This window comes from Liolophura sinensis, chromosome 1 (assembly GCF_032854445.1).
Source record: "Liolophura sinensis isolate JHLJ2023 chromosome 1, CUHK_Ljap_v2, whole genome shotgun sequence".
NCBI lineage: Eukaryota > Metazoa > Mollusca > Polyplacophora > Chitonida > Chitonidae > Liolophura > Liolophura sinensis.
The window spans coordinates 70,230,137-70,247,589 of NC_088295.1; the positions used below are offsets into that span (position 1 = coordinate 70,230,137).

Sequence of the window (17,453 nt, forward strand, 5' to 3'; positions counted from 1 at the left end):
TAGGCCTAATGTTACTTTGGTCATACTGGCTGGCTCTCCAGCTCTCTCTGCCACATTTTTTGGGGAGATTTCCAAGATACATGTATTAGAGGCCAGAAGGCAGCCAGCTTCAGCAAATGTGCATACTTACATGAAGAACCCACATATGGGTAACCCTGAGTTTCAGTTAGTAAAGAGTAGGTAAACACCAGTCAGGGAGATACTTTAACATGATCGCTGTCACACTTCACTTCTCCCAGCAACATGTGGCTTATGCTTTATAAGACATGTCCTTAGCAGTCAAAGTCTCACTCTAACACTGCAGCCAGTTAGATCAACATCTCCATCCCTCCCAAAAGGTCAAAAGGGGTCGTTGCCTTAGTGATATGTCAAAACAACAAGTGCTGACTATAAATAGAAACACTGGATCACTAGGGAAGCACGCTAGTATTCCTAAATACACCAATTTTAAAGTGTTCAAATTACCAAAAAATGTCAACATCACATAACTTGCATTAACTGATGGACAGAAAGAATAATGGATTTGAAAACTACAATGGTTAGGAAAAACCACTTTTAGTATGCACAAAATAATGCCCTGAGAATATGGTTGAATAAACATGTGATCAACATGCAAAAAATGTTTAAGAACTACCCTACCTTCATGTAATATCAGATAAACTAACCATTTTTTCTCCAGTCTCCGACAGCTTGTAAGTTTTGGTTACATCCTAATACAGGAGTAAAGTGCATCCTGGACACAAGAGTACATGGAATATGTTTCCAAATAAAATGTAAATGCAATTAAATCTTCACCTACAGGAAATTAATATTACAACTTAAAAATATATAGTCTGTTATGGTAACATAACTTAAATAGTGTAACGGCAGCTTAATAGCTGCAACGAGAGTTCACTAGGAAATTTAATCTTCTGAGCAATCATTGACTTCAATGAAGATTTAACAGATTGAAACTGGAAACATTGGGCATGCTTACATGTACATCGAACACTGACAGAACAGGGACTATTTCAAGACAACTTGATTTTATGATAACAAAAAAGAAAATACAGGCTTATGTGCATAAATTTATTGGCTTTAATTTCCTAATTTTCCTAAGTGAAGTACCTTAGCACATTTTCATGAGTGTTTCAGCAAGCACAGGGTGTTTATCAAATTACATTCTTATCACAAACCACTTTGCAAAGTGATAAGGTTGAAATAATAACCCAACAAAGGCCAACTGAAGAAACAAATATATGAGTGTGTACAGTTTACACAAATCCCACAAACTTCTCTTTTATCCAACATTTTTGTACAATTTCATGTCCGGATTTTCGATTTAAAACGTGCTGTTGAAAAATAATTTGCTGGATTGTAGGACTGTCAGACATTAGTCAATATTTCACTTTATGCAGCAAAGACAAAAAGGTTAAGAATTAGCACATATATAAACAATATATAAATATATAAACAATATATAAATGTACTTATATTTATCAGGAATCTCATATAACTGATTACAAATCAGAGCTTTCCATCTATTTAAAGTCACTGTCAATTCCCAAACAGCATTAAGACAGTATAAAGCCGTAGAGATGCATGTGCTCTCATCAGCTGAAGATTGAAGTGACATGATGTTTACTCTGGTTGCTACAGACAAATGCTACTGCCGAGCTAAATGTAACATCACCATATCTTTAACACTTAGTCATATATAACGAACATAATCGCCACACCAACAGTGCGCAAGAAGTACATCAAAAATTGAGGGTTTGAAAATCAAAATGCACTTACATTTGATGAGCTTCACGACTTCTATGTGGTTGGAGTTGATCACTAATGTGCCGTTAACCTGTAAAATCATTCCACTTTTATTTAATTACATAGATCATGCAAAAACATACTGTTCACTTGGTATTACATGTAGGTCTGAGATCGGTTGGCCATGTTCCCAGCTTAGCTTCCACATTAACTGAATCTTTGCATTCACTAACCTAGAACCCGATCCCGTTGCCAGCACAGTCCTCAAAGTCCCAAGACTGTGTGCCACAAAAAGAAGTGTCCCATTATATTACATCGTTATGCGGTAATAATAAAAACCACAACATTGCAATTAACACAAATGTAACTGACGCATTCACTTGGACAACATCCGAACTTGCAAACTTTACTGCTGGATTAATGGAAATATGATTTTTCAGCACATAGCTTTGACATATTGAGCATTGCACACTCAAAAAGACTAAGTTCCAGGTTAGTGTAGGGAAGAGTACAGATCTGGATTTCTGGAAGCTGAGCTCTAAAAAATGAAACAGATCTCAGATCTAACTTGGTATCAGCTTTGACATTAGTTTCTTTCTTAAATGCTGTATGTGGCTCCTCAAAACTATCCAGCACCTTGTGTCACATGTTTTCTGGAAGAACATATATACGGGTGAAGAAGAGATCTTATTTTAAAGGGTAAATATGAAAACCAGCAATATGAATACTTGTTTCTAATGTTTCTTCACTGATTACATGCATTTATTACATTGACTCATCATTTTCTTCAATACATAGATTAGTACAGGTGACATACAGGATGGAACAGCTTATTCACAATCTGGGCAATATGTTTTAACTTGTAGAACAGTGGTCAGGTTATGTTTCAAAGGATCGACCCAGGAAATCAGTCAAGGGTATACCAATGGCCTTTACTAGGTAAATGGCAAATGTGCTAATATAGAGCAACAGTCTAACCAGTCCCAGTCCCAATACAGTGTACCTTGTATTTCTACTTTTAACATAATAAAACATCTGGAAACAGGGGCAGTCATTCTCAAAAGATTTGGTCTTTTAGGAATACTGCTTGCCCACTTTGTTACAGGTTGAATATAGTGGAAATTCCAAATGTCACAATTTTGCTAACATTTCTGAACATGTCATATCACCTGCCTGTGGCTCCATTGCAGAGTAACAACAACAACACAAAGTACTGTTAGTGGTATCTCTGAACAGGGCCCACATGCCTCTGCCTCAATTGAAGAGTCTCACACGCTTTAACCAACTTTGAAGTATATTTTCACGAATTCTTTCAAAGTGTTTACCTTGAAATTTCTTCACCCATAACCCTGACAGTTGTGACATAAGGGGAAAATCCTTGAATACAGCCTTAAAGTGAAAGACATCACCTGACTAATGTTAATGTCCGCTGAGAGACTACCATTCAAAGTATCTTAAACGGGCATTAAATATTTTTTTTAGATTCTTTTTAATCCAGTAAAAGTTTAGTGAAACTTCTAGCGTAGATGATGACACAAGGCTAGGGTTTTCCTGGTTTCGGTCGAAGCCTAAGGAGGGGTCGTCCTGGTGACTTTGACCTGAAGTTGCAATAGGATCGTTCTACAGCTAGATTCATGGTCAATTCTGGCACAAATGGAAATAGATCTAAGCACCACTGAGGCTGATCTAGGCGTTCGACTGTCGCTGGATTTTATGCTTCAATTTTGTAGTGGTGACTTTTAAAATGAGAGCAGTGCTGACCTAGTTATCGCACACGTCAGAGAAAGCACCTTGGCTTGAACACAGTGTTTCAATTATTTACATTCACCTTCGACGATGTTTTATTAAAAAACATAGAAAAAGACGAAGGAGCAAAATTTAAACTCTACAGCTGTAATGATTTCACAGAAAAAAAAGATTGTTAGTCATGGTAATTTTGGCGAGATGCCGCCTTCTCATTCCCATAAACCTTTGGCATCAACAATGAATTTTGCACTGACTCTGATATTTGTTATTTAGAAATCGCTGACGAAACAATGAAATGTATGATAACAAATGTATTTGGAAGATGAATGCGGGTTTGGGGCGAGACGGTATGCTAATGTCTGACATAATTTGTGATACCATCGTTGAATATTACACAGCTTGTAAATCAAAAGATTTTACGTCTATGGTGGTCCATAATACTGACCTACCCCACAAAACTCTGTGAAATGGCCCTTCGGCTACACGTAACTAAATCATTGAAAAGGACCTAAAAATGATGTCTCATGCAGTAGTTTTGTGTTATTATATGTCACTTCAAGGGGTTAATGGGTGAAGGTTACATCACAGCTTAGGCAACCTGATAGCAACATGTTTGATTGGATAAAATTCTCAAGATGGCTGCTTTGACTCACACCACCCATTTGTGCATTACTCTCATTTTGTTCAATGAAATCTGAATAAAATAATAAAGTGTGATACTTTTTAGAAAGCTTGAGTATCTTGCTTTCAACTGAAATATGTTTTACCCAGGTGTAGTCTTGTGCTTTTAACAACAATCAAACAAATAAATAAATAAAAGTGAACCTTAGCTGTTGGAAAATGCAAACATAAAAGGTTATACTGGAGCTGTAAATTATACATACCTTAACTATCCTATCACCCTGCTGGACGCCTGCTCTGGCTGCTGCACCATCTGTAATTAAATGTACACGAAATCAGATATGTGTGTACACCAAAAAAAACCCCAGAAAAATAAGCTGTAATATACTGGTATGACCCTAAATCGAGTATAAATCCAACATTCACATGACAAGTGGGCTAACTGCAAGGGAGACAACTTGTTGAAAGCCAGATGACAAAAAGCATGTATAAGTAGGCCTATGCATTCATTTGCATACAAAAAACTGAATGGTCTGCTGACATATAGGAAGTCATGTAGTGTTTCAAACCTTTAATCCCTCTCACGGAAAGTTTCTAAAGCCATGAAGAAACTGCCTCTAGTCACAGTTCATACAGCTACACCACTGTGATAGTTTTACCAATGTCTCTCCTTTTAATGATTCATGCTTCTGATGTACCTTATTTCCTCAACATTTTGCATACGGAAGACTGATTCACAGTGATTTTAATTTGATTTTTGAGGCAAAACTACACTCGTTGGGTTGGCCAGTTTCAGGGTTTAGCAAAAAGTCTTAATTTGTCAGTCCACACAGAATAAGGCCTAAGAATATGCTTGAATAAACATATTGTAAACATCTGAAAAGACTGAAGAATTACAGCTATATTCCTTAAAATTAATTTTAGATTCATAACTGTACCATTTGTCAAAGGATTTGATTTTATCTGATTTGTGTTTTACGCCATACTCATTTCACTTATCCCATGGCAGCCAGCATTATGGTGGGAGGAAACCTGACAGAGCTTGGGGATAACCCACGGCCATCCACAGGTTGCTGTCAGACCTTCCCATGTATCATCTCAGAGGAAGCCACCATAAGCTAGACTTGAACTCAGTGTGACTGCATTGACGAAAGGCTCCCGGGTCATTGCTCCATGCGGTCTTGTCAAAGTAAGCTACACAATCAACAGCTGATGATGTACAGATGCAGGCCTAAAATGACAGTCCTCACAGACAGCGCACCCCACAAGGCAATCAATGACATATTGGCAAGAAGTCAAAGTACACAGTTATTCTATGCCATCAATAGCCATGCACTTCACTTAGCCACATTAAATTTACCATAATTCTACTTCTCAGAATACAAAGGTTCATGTTACCCCCAGACCAAGTGAACAGTGAGCTTTGAAGCCTTACAGCGGCCTCAATTAGCCTATGTCTTTTCTTGGGAACTTGGATTACCACTCACATCTGGTAAAATCTTTGGTATTTGTCGTGGAAATTGTGCCAGGTGACTGACAATATGTACAAAATGATGCCTAACTGGACACTAGGCAGACACAGGAGCCATTACTTTAAGAGACAGGAGGCTGATGGAGGCTGATTAACCTGTCATTCACGGGCTGGACACCTGGGAAAATCAATGACAGCAAGCAGCAGTAATGCTCTGCCAGATCGATTCCATGTATGGGTAGCAAACAAAATTATCCAATGTGCCAGATAAATGCTGTTATAAAATCTCTAATGTTGGGTATTGCCAACTACTAAAACAACCATAACATAATCAAAAGAAGAATACAAGGATATTTAAGCGATGATTTCTTACGATCTTTTACAGACTGGACAAACACTGGATTATCGCCACTGACAGTCAGTCCATATCCCCTCTCATCTCTCTGTATTATCACACACCTCTGGACCAATCCACCAGCTGGAAGAACAACATATGAACAAATGGAGGTTTCATCATCTTTGTGCCAACTGTCCTTCTAAGTAAACTTAAGGGGCTTAATATCACAGGTGTACATCCATGTTTAATATACATGTTCTAAAGGCAAATTTCAAAGCTTTTGATCTGAAAAAGGAAGTTAATAAATGGTGGTAAGTATGTTGCATGTTATTTTTTTATTTTACTGTTATTTTTTTCAGAAGGGTATGTAATTTGTATATTATGGTTGCCCATATTAAAAAACCTACAAATTTGCACTATAGGTAATTTTATTACAGCATAACATGGAACAATTGGAAACATTGGTATCAAAATGCTTAATGAACTATTTTCAATAAAAAAATTTCCTCAATATTATGGATTCACAACAATTTTTAGGAAAACTGAAAGTGGTACTGATCAGCTTTAAGAACATCATCCTGTCAATTTGTATGCACTGAAATTTATTAGTGTTTTATGCCATACTGAAGAATACTGAACCTATATCAAGAATGCTAGGTTTATGGGTGGAGGAAAGTGGACAGAGCCTTGAGAAACCAACACAGCTAAAAAAGCTCTGGACTCAAAATCCTGCCAGGGCTGGCATCAGGAGTTCTTCAAGAACTTCCATAATAATTTTTCATGTAACTGGGGACCACAAACAATCAACAACATTTTAATTGCCACAGTTGAACAAACTATTTTTTGAATGTTTACACTCCTCTTGAATACAAATCTGACAATGTGTGGATTCTAACTATAAAATGCATGTAGTTTGTCCCTCCCTAGACCGTAGAAGAGTGTGGTGTAGATTACCTGGTGAGTCAATTGGATCCTGAGATTTGTCCTCACGCCTCGGGGATAGTCCCTCCTCCTTGGAGCTTAGGCTTCCAAGTCTGAAATGACAAACCCACAACAAGATTTACTAAACAACAACTGTGATTAGTGTAACAGTTGACTTTCACCTGGACTGCATCAGTAAATGACTCTTGAGTGCCACAGCTGTCCCTAACTGATCTACAAGACTCTTCATACATTCTGAAAGTGGCATGTGTGCAATGCTAAACTGAAAATTAACAAGGATGCAATATTACATGTTTATGTACATGAATGTAACTATATATAGCAATAGAATATATCTCCATCATGTGCATAATACACCTACCTGCTCTTCTGAAGCCACTTTGTTTTCTAAGAATTAATATCAAGCATTATTTTCTAACACTACATGTAATTGTAATTATACAAGTATGTACAGAACAAGATCAGTTCACCCTACAAAATGATGATAACTGGTGATATGTAACAAAAAAGGGAAGAAGAAAAATAAGCAGAAAAGTAAATTAAAATTAAAAAATAAAATCAGGTTAATGGTATACATGTAAGTATGTATGGATATTTGCCTCATTTCTGTGATGGTGAGCCCGAAGGGTCTACAATACATGAAGAAGTACTGTATGTTAGGGATGTATGATGAACGAGGACAGAGAATAACATATGTTATTGTAAAAGTAGTGTATGCCACTGATGTAAGCAGTAATGAACAGGGGATGATAAATGGCTGACAGGGTAGGGTTTATGTACAGAACTATTGAGAAATGGTCTGTCTAATCAGTACAACTGGGGCTGCCTGGCTGTAGCCTACAGTACATCATGAACAGGTGCTGTAGCTAGGAACAGCTCAGGCCAGCCTGGCTCCAGTGATGACTAACACTGACATCATAGGAGAGCCCTCCCAGTATTGCCGGAGTCAATACACAAACATCATATCACACTAACCTACACAGAGCCACACAGTACCATCATAAATTCTATAACTATGGAAAGTGCCTCAAAAACACTAAAATAAAAATCCCGGGAACAGACTGATCAGTTGGAAAACCAACAAATTCTAAGAATTTTTATAACCCAAAACATCATTCCCACATACATGAAAACAGCAAAATGTATGCAGGAGTGCATGTAGGTCAAATGATTCTCGCTTTGAATGACAGCCAGGTCAGAAGAAAGGTCAGTGGTAAATGGACATGTAATTTGAACAGCCCATGTATATGCCCAGTAGATCCTACCCTGTACATATGTATATACACATATACTGAGGTATAAAGTTGTGTGTCTTCATTTGAGATTTTAATGTGATAAGGTATAAATGTCATCACAACAATAACCTTTCATCTCTGCTAAAAATGTGAACTCATCACACTCACCTTCGACGATGTCTAGAGCATTCATTTCGGTTAATATCCACATTCAGGAAACTGTCATTATCATTAGAGAATGTTCGAAACAATTCCACCGATCGCCACTTTTTCAAACGTTTCATATTTTCTCTGAAAATGGCCACCAATGTGATTAACAGTGCATGGACTGAAGCCTCGGTTAAGACAGTCAGTGTTGAACAACAATAGCAGACACTACAGATGGCCTGAGGTGCAGCAAGACTAATATGCCACAAACCTGTGTCCACCTGTTGTTGTTTCAGGTACCCTTGCAACCACTACACACTGATGCAGCATCCACCTGCTACACACATCCCTTGCACCTTCATCATACTCTGTTTACTCTAACAGCACAGCCATTACAACAGTCTCTTCAGTTTGTGACATGCTTCAGGAAATTCATGCATCATAACTGCGCCACCACTTCAGTATCCCCATGCAATCCATGTCATTCCTTGTGTACACAATGTGTATTGTGAACACATTCCTCTTCCTACAGGTATTGATCTATTAAAGTGTGATCAATATGTAATTCCAGGTGAACTCTCACCAACTACAGTCTGCCTAACTGGGTCACTGGCAAACTCTGCTACTGAAGTACTGCTGAGGTCTGACAATGTATGTTGTACACCTTCAACCACCAATTCTTAGGCTGTATACAGAGTTATACATGCATGAAAAGTGTTTATTTCTGAAGGTCACATGATTCCTAAATATAGTGTGAAGTGAACTGAAAAGTTTTCTACTTCTTCCTTGTGCAAAAGTATATAGAAGTTCAGCTGGCAAAATGCCTCGTATATTTATTACATATATTTTGTGTTTTGTGAAATACACATATTGATAAACTTATCCCAAAAGAAGTACCAATTTTGTGATGGAAGAGGAAGTTAAACTGAACACAGCTGAGTACTAACCATTTCCATTTCACAGGGGGTGTCAGAGTGAAACTTTGTGCATTAATTCAGTCTCATACAATGTACATGTTATTTAATTTGTCTTCTCTAAAGTTACTCACAGACAAGTGTAATAAATTGTACAGCTTTATTACCATTAATAACCTTGAATTTAACTGTTGTATTTAGGGCCGACCACAACAAAACATGTTTATGTGTAAGACGGTCTTGCAACTTATGTAGGAATCTTCGAGATACCCTAAAAAAGTGGCACATTATTAGGTAGGGGCGAATTATCTGAAGACCTGAAGAAGATGCATATACCACCTTCCACCCCTGCTATGGATGCATAAATGATATGTTCTGGATATGCCTGACTGTCATTATAGCAAGTCCCTGTGACCTACATGTACACTGTGTATAAAACAGGGAGTTCACTTCACAGCTCCTTCGTGTTTTCTGGTCAGAGAATCACATGATATAATTCTTGGGGGACCTGACAATAAGAGACGTGATTGTGTGGGCTGATACCCCCACACCTAGGTTACACCTCCAGGCAATAAGAAGCAAATGGAACAAACCTGTTTCAAATTAATCATGATAAGTGTAACAGACTTTATATCTGACGCTAAGGAAACTACATGTAGATGTAGCTATGCACTTACAGCGACTGCTTGTGGGAGAGAAAGTAATCACAACTGAATGAATGGGATCTCCAAAATATAAAATGATAATTCAACATGAGCTGGACTTCAACATTAGTAAGAGGCTCTGAGCTACAACACTAACCACTCAGCCACGGAGGTGTCCAATAATGATGCCATATATCTTGTAACTTTTAATGCATATATTTTACATAAGTCGATTCTGCCAAGTATATGACTAACATGATGTACACACACACACACACACACACACATATATATATTCACACCTACATATACATATACATCAGCCCCAGTAGGTGCTGGGGCTGATCCTGACAGCATGGTCAGTGGATTGAAGGTCTGACCCATGTGTGCCGTGGGAAGAAAATCACAATAGCTTTAAATGGCAACATTCATGTACATCTGCAAAACATATGGGTTGCTTTAGTTGGCCTAAATTACCAGCATACTCCCGATTTACATCTCAGGAAGACAATAATGGGTGTGGTTTGAGACAGATACACTCTGGTCTACTAGGGCATGAAAACATCCGTCCACAGGGGAGTTGTTAAAGGGGTTAGGTGTTTTTATCACACAATATACAGACAGTGCATGCTGTGAGGTGGGACATCAGGAATTGTTAGCTTGAGAGAAGTGATATTCAGTGAGGGCGAACAGTTGAATGTCCCACGCCACAGCATGTACCATATGTTTTATTACACTGTAAAAACAGTACCTTTTCAAGTTGTACTTTATATCACTAAATTTGTACATCAATACGGGAGCTATAACCACCGTATGGTTGTTTACTTTACGAACAAGCAGACACCAGAGAGCTCTCAGAGGGAGATAACTGCTGTGGAATAAATGCACGTGATCGCTGGATACCAGCACGAGATCTCTGGATATTGCCTCGTGAATGAGGCAGAATACTTGTGTGACGTTGCCTTCCTTGGCACATGTGATCGTTGTACGTCATGTTTTGTGGAATATTATGTGACCATCTCTCCACCAATGGAAACTGACAATTACCCTACGAGGTATAATAATTAAAGTTCGTTGTATTAAGAACATTTTTCATAATGTGAAAACACCCACTGGAAACATGTTATACATGTATACATTTACTTTTAATTCAGCTTGCACCAGGTCCACATGCAGAAACTCGACTGTGTTGACAAAACAGCTGATTGGTATAAAAAGGAACCACAGAAGAGAAATTCCCTTTATGGTTAAAACAATGAAGTAAGTTTACACTCCTGATATCTACATGTATTATAACATTATGGCCATAACATTGACCTGTCATTATGAAGGCTGAAGCAAGAAACAGGTCAAGGGAGACTACTCTTAAAGAAACTCAGAAACACTGGCTAAGATGAACTCCCAAGGCAAAGAGCTTTCCAGGCTCACGTATTGCTCATCTGTTCTACCTATGCCTAAAATGTACATTCATCAAATAAACAATGAAACATTCCAGTTTGTTTGGAATTATCAACAGGAAAAGATAAAGAGATCAGTCCTTTGTAAAGAGCCCATTGAAGGTGGCATTAATGAACATAATGAACATAACAAAGCTCCAAAGCTTTCATGGTTAGCAAGGTTTTTCCCTCACACATACTCCTCGCGCAAATTAAGTGCAAACAAGTCTACTGCTACCTTTTATGAATTACTTGCAACTTAGTCTGAACTTTGACCATAACAATGACCTTATTTGGAACAATAATAATATTTCAAGGCTCCTCCCTTAAACAGTGTTAGAAAAAAAAATTCTATTTCTATGTACATCTAAAGAATATTACAACAACAGTTGTCAACCACACTGGATGTTATATCTCAAATAAGAACATGATCATCAGAAAACTCAATGAAATCCCAACTGTAAATGACTCTTTTCTCCTGAAATTTTTGGTATACAATGTTACAATCTACTAAAAATGTCAAAATAATTTTGATTATACATGCAGAATAATATATATATTATTATATGTATACATGGGGAATGATGGTAGATCTGCATCACAATATAAAAGTGCAGTCCATTAAATTTTACTCCAAGAAAAGTTTTATATCTATACAGGACATACATTATCAGCAAAATCCCAATGTTTCAGCATGACCATGCTGCGACAGCTCAACTACCTCAATGGACTAATTTAATGTATTAACTTGAAACTCACTTTTAACAATAAAGTACAATAATAAAAGCAGATGTATTTTGGACCCTATGATATTTGAAATATATGGGCGGGCTGGGTGGGGCTGGTTTACCACTTTATATAACAATTTGCCTTGGACTTTTCGTCCATGCATGGTTGACAAAGATATGTGCTTTCTGCATGTTGGATGTTGTAATAGTTACAACAATGTAATGCTATCAGCCCTCTACGCCAAGACCACGTGGCAATGTAATAGCATGGTCAGAAATGCATATAAATGCCCAGTGGTTAGAAAAACTGCACAATACAAACTCAGCTGTAAGTAGCTGAAAATTCACAGTTTCTACTGAATAATTAATTTTCCCTGATGTATGTTGAATGACCGAAGAGACCGACTTCTCCCTGCAGCATTACGCTACAAAATATGCACAAACAAAGTTCACATATATATACATGTATAAATGACAAAGGATGTCTTAAGACTTTCCTGCTTTGTCCTACTCCCAAGCAGAGTCATTTACACGTATGTAGTTTAGTCAAACTGTCCACATGGTCTGTTTCACTGTAAATGTCATCACAATCTCTTGTATAATTAGACCAAATAATAACTAAATAAATAAATAAACTAATCCAGAATTTGCAACAACAAAAAAAAAAAAAAACCAAAAACAAAAAAAAAAAACTTAAAAAAAAAACAACAAATGAAAACAAACTGTATGTAAATAAACAATGCTCATGCAACCCTTTATTATTCATTTACTGGAATGGTGTTCAACACTATACATCAGCATAAACCCTCGTTCCAGCCTAGTCGCATGTTGTGCCAAACCACTACAGCATAACATTTGCATTTCTTTGTGTAGCAAGCGTGATTTCACGATTGGCTAACAACAGTCACAAACAAGTTGCGCAGCTTTCGGAAAGATTTCTAAATGATTCGTGAAAAAGGGTAAATAAGCTACAAATAATCAGAACCATTCTTACCTCTGTTTTGTAAGCTTAGTGCAAAATCATTGGCAAGTACCTACTCCGTCTTAATGGGTTTATTTTGAGAATCTTTACAATATACGGATGTTTACTGAATGAATAAGTTACCTTTATCATTGCACTTGGCAGTTTCGTGAGCACTGACAAAGACTTTACAAATACTTTCGAATCGTTATGAACTTACGTCCAGTTCCAAAATTTTTGAACTTTTTGAAATTGTTGCCCACATGAAAACCACACCACGAATTCATTACCACCACTCACAAATCAATGCAAAAGATCACAAACGCAAGCATGATTACATTACGACATCCATTCGCAACAGTTCGGCAAAAAATTTGTGGGAATGGTCTTAATTCACTTCTTTCATGGCCGGCCATTTCTTGATTTACATGTGGAGGAAAACCTGGCACAGCCGATCACCATGTACATGCAAAACCTCCTGACTTACAGTGGCAGATAAACTACAAAAAAACAAAACATGCTTTCAACAAACTTAATATGGCAATTGAAGTATATGGATGCAATGAATGTCATATTGTGGAAGAATGGGAGAATCTGATTTGATTGATATGGTACTTGTTTATTATCATAAATAAGACTATTTCACTTATACGATGATGATTTGGGATGACTGGACAGCCTTTACCTCACAGGGTATAAATAAAAAATCTCTTTTGGGGAGTTTACAATGTACAAACAAAGCATATGATGTGCACTCAATTTAGTTCAGGGGGCTATTTTCTCTATAGAGAATAACACTGAATCAAAACCAATTGTGCAATTACTAACATGTATACATGTATAAATAACATACGATTTCAATCCATGTATTACGATTGTTATGAAATTGTAAATTTTGAAAACATATGCATTTATGATTTAAATATTTAAGTATATTTTTTTTTTACAGTAGCCTTATATAACTGGTTACAAGACAGTACTCATTTAATGAACAGTCAGAGAGAACTAATAAGTCATAAAAAGCTTAACGTACCTTGAAACTACTGCATGATGGCAGAATAAACCCAACCAGACATAGAGACAAAATGTCAGATAATACCAAAACTGTATGAAGCTGACGAAGAGTTCTGCATAACTAATCAAAATATACTTTAATATAAGGTACCATCACCATGTCAAGTTATATATCATTAGGTGAATATTCATTTAGACTATGTGAAGTAAATGAGATGAATATATTTAATGCTGTTCAAGACATGTTCTCAGCTAGAATTTATAGCATAAATACAAATAAAGCCTAGCATAACTGTACAGAGTAAATGTTATACACATGCCTATCATGTTACCCTAATCCATCCCATTCTTATCTGGTATTTGGAACAACCTTTAACATCTTTATCGAAGAACAATGTGCTCACAGTGTCAATGAAAGTTGCTGAATACATTTATTTACATATTAAGTGTGACTTATGACCTTGAGACATTTTTTCATAATGTTTTCTACAAGAAAACCACCACCAAGTAACGTACAAACATGTATGAGTTCCTAGGAATTTTAATGCTGATTTTATAGACTGCTCTGACAATTTTATGCTTTTTTGATGTCACATTTTTTTTAGATTAGTGCACACATGCAATTTTAACTAAGTATGCCATGCCATTCTTGAAGATTTGTATAACTGTTCACTTATTAAAGCCTAAATTACATGTACAAACATAAGAGGTAAGTAAAAGGTATCTAACCTGGTTGAAGTTCAATTATCATGTCACTTCTCTTATGGGTGTGACATCTCATGAGGCACAACTGAATTGAAAATTTTAACATGTTTCTTGCGTTCATTATGTTTTTCATCAAATGGGATGCCCCAGAAAAGTAGCAAGATACCAGGCAGAGAATTAAGTTAAGGTAAATATATATGTGCTCAATCAATTTTACAAAACTACATGTCACAGATACACAAGTACATGTAGAAGATACATGTACCTGGTAGCTGCTCCCTAATGAACCAAAGTGATGGATGTCTCTTGTTCCATGAGTTTTCCCTATCTCAATCACAGTATTACTCAGGGCAAATAATTGTGAAAGATAAAATTGGTAATATAAAATCTAAAATAATTTTTTTAATATGGCCTTCATTTGCCAATCTGTAAATCTTTCAGCTCTTAACTTGGTGTCTGTTCATTTTAAGAATTCTGAGTGGCATTAAATGCCAATACCTGTGTATAAATGATTAAAAAGGAAAATGCACAGTTTTTAAAAAGCTGCATGTAATTAAAAGTTTAAGCAAAATTTTAAACAAAAAGCCACAGCCTTGCCCGAAGCAAAAGTAAGAAACAGTTAAAATATTACCATTCCCTCGGACAAAATGAACAAACAGGCAGAAAGAAGCCTTAATGCAAAAATCAACATGAAAACAGTAGATTCAAACCTCAAGGGCCTCTTTGGGGGAGATTCAATCCTTAGAAGACGGCTTGTAAAGGAAGTTACAAATAAATCAGCTATCAGCAGTCACGTGATGACCTGGGCTGACAATTCACAGTGGCCTGGCATAAACATACAGCATAACAAAAGAAATTTATTTCATAAAATCAGATGTATACCTGTAATGTAATATGATGGATTTACAGTGCAATGGAACATTCATGAATGACGTTATAAGACTGATATGTATGTTGTATATGTATTCCAACATTCTATGTTCAATGGTATTCAATATGTGTATACAATCACATAACATACCATTGAAACCAGCCCAGAATATTCAAATGTTGGCCTGTAGGGTGAAGTTTTAAAGTTATGTCACAAAGCTGACAAAAAACCTTATATAAATACATATTATGTAAACTGATATAAACTAATTTACTTTCAATGTCTACTTTATTTTTGCTTACCAAAATTTGAACAAATACTGTATATCACCTGAAGTTTAGCATTTTTCATGTGACACATTTTGCTTGATTCTGATTGATTGATTCAGCCTATAGTCCCACATAAGATTTTTTTGTGAAGTTTGATTAATTTCTTATTACAAAAAAAAACTCTTACTAGAGGTGTTGGTATCAAAAGTTTCAGTTTAAGGCCTTTATGTGCTTCTGAATGTACATTTTTACAGGGCAAACTTTAGCTGAAATACAGTACATACATGTAAGATAAAAAGATACAAAAATGGTACAATGTATTATTTTCTTCATAAGAATTAAAGGTACATGCAGCTCTGGCTGTGGTTTCCTATTATTTTTCCACTGACATTTGTACTTCATTTTTTTGGTGTTTTTTCCCCCAATTATCATGGTCTCTGTGACATCTGTGTAGAAATCTTTACAGGTTTCTAGTCCAAAACTGTGTTAAATCTTAAACATAATTAAACATCACATGTTCATGACAAGAACTGCTGATCATTTTATGGTCTTCATGTGCATATGAAAATGCCTTTTTACATACTGTACCAAACACTGGGTGAAATACAGTAAGCACTGATCAACCTTAGTTTTCATCAGTTGTGGAACATTGCAAATTCAGTAGCATCATCAGCTGTGCTACTTTAGTCAGGATCACCAATTATGCTTATTTGGTCAGTATTGCTTGTTGTGTTAATTCAGTCAATATCATCTATTGTGCTAATTCGGACGGCATCTTAAATTGTGCTCAGCTGATCAGTATCGCCAGTTGTGCAATATCACCACTTTTGCTAATGACACAATTCAGTACCACCAACTATGCTACTTAGGTCAGAATCTCCAATGAGCTTATTTGGTCAATTTCATCTGCTGAGTTACTTCGGTTGGTACTGTTTGATACGAATTTGTTAAGTACTATATCACCAGTTGTGCAAAATCACCAGTTTTGCTAATTTGGTTGTATTGTAGTTTAAGCTGAAGGGGTTGGTATCACCAGTTGTGCTTACTGGGAGTCTCAGTATTTTTATAGTTTGAAGGTATTCCCATGCAAATCAAATGTGCTGTTGCTAACGGTTCTTTTCTGGTTGCTGTTATGCTATTAGAATCTCTGCAGAGGAGAGGGTCTCTTTGGCATTGCTACATTCTGATATTTCAAAGGAGCAACTATCATTCTCAAAATGTAACATTCCCCTGACCTATGGATACATTCCAAAGATAAAAAATACCAGGCAATGCACTCAAACCCTTTGGCCTTAAGGACATCTAACAAACAGATGCAGGTTTAAAACAGATACACATCAGGTCCATCTTCTTGCTTAGATGTACATGTCATGTGATAAACTTAGGTCACAAATTCCTACAATTCATGTTTATAAGCTTTTGATAAATTATTTTTTTAATGACCTTGAAAAATAAGACAAGGTTGCTAAATATCAAAAGTGGACGAAGTGTTAGTGTGGTATTATTAATGTCATACAGCATTGGAATTAAATAGGGTTTGTCTATATGCCTAGGTTTACATGTTATGTGTGTGTGTGTTGTGAACTTTGATTACAAATTTCAAGAGATATTATGTTAACTTCAATCAGCCTAAGGACATATATAGTCACGGAAAAAATTATTAGACCAC

At 36.4% G+C, this 17,453-nt stretch overlaps 1 protein-coding gene across 7 annotated transcripts in view; it reads right to left on the bottom strand.

Moving 5' to 3' along the window:
- Positions 1–17,453, bottom strand: part of LOC135482364 (rho guanine nucleotide exchange factor 11-like) — a 79,974-nt gene that overhangs the window by 56,595 nt on the left and 5,926 nt on the right. For 2 of the 7 annotated variants that reach the window (XM_064762307.1, XM_064762306.1), the window contains exons 1-5: positions 8,264–9,088; positions 6,873–6,952; positions 5,955–6,059; positions 4,374–4,423; positions 1,777–1,834 (exon numbers count right to left, since the gene is read on the bottom strand). In XM_064762307.1, coding sequence (XP_064618377.1) covers positions 1,777–1,834; positions 4,374–4,423; positions 5,955–6,059; positions 6,873–6,952; positions 8,264–8,379 — 409 coding nt within the window. In that variant the 5' untranslated portion in view covers positions 8,380–9,088. Of the gene's footprint in view, positions 1–130; positions 739–1,776; positions 1,835–4,373; positions 4,424–5,954; positions 6,060–6,872; positions 6,953–8,263; positions 9,089–17,453 lie in introns of those variants that run through there. The other 5 variants (XM_064762310.1, XM_064762309.1, XM_064762311.1 and 2 more) reach the window with 4 other exon arrangements.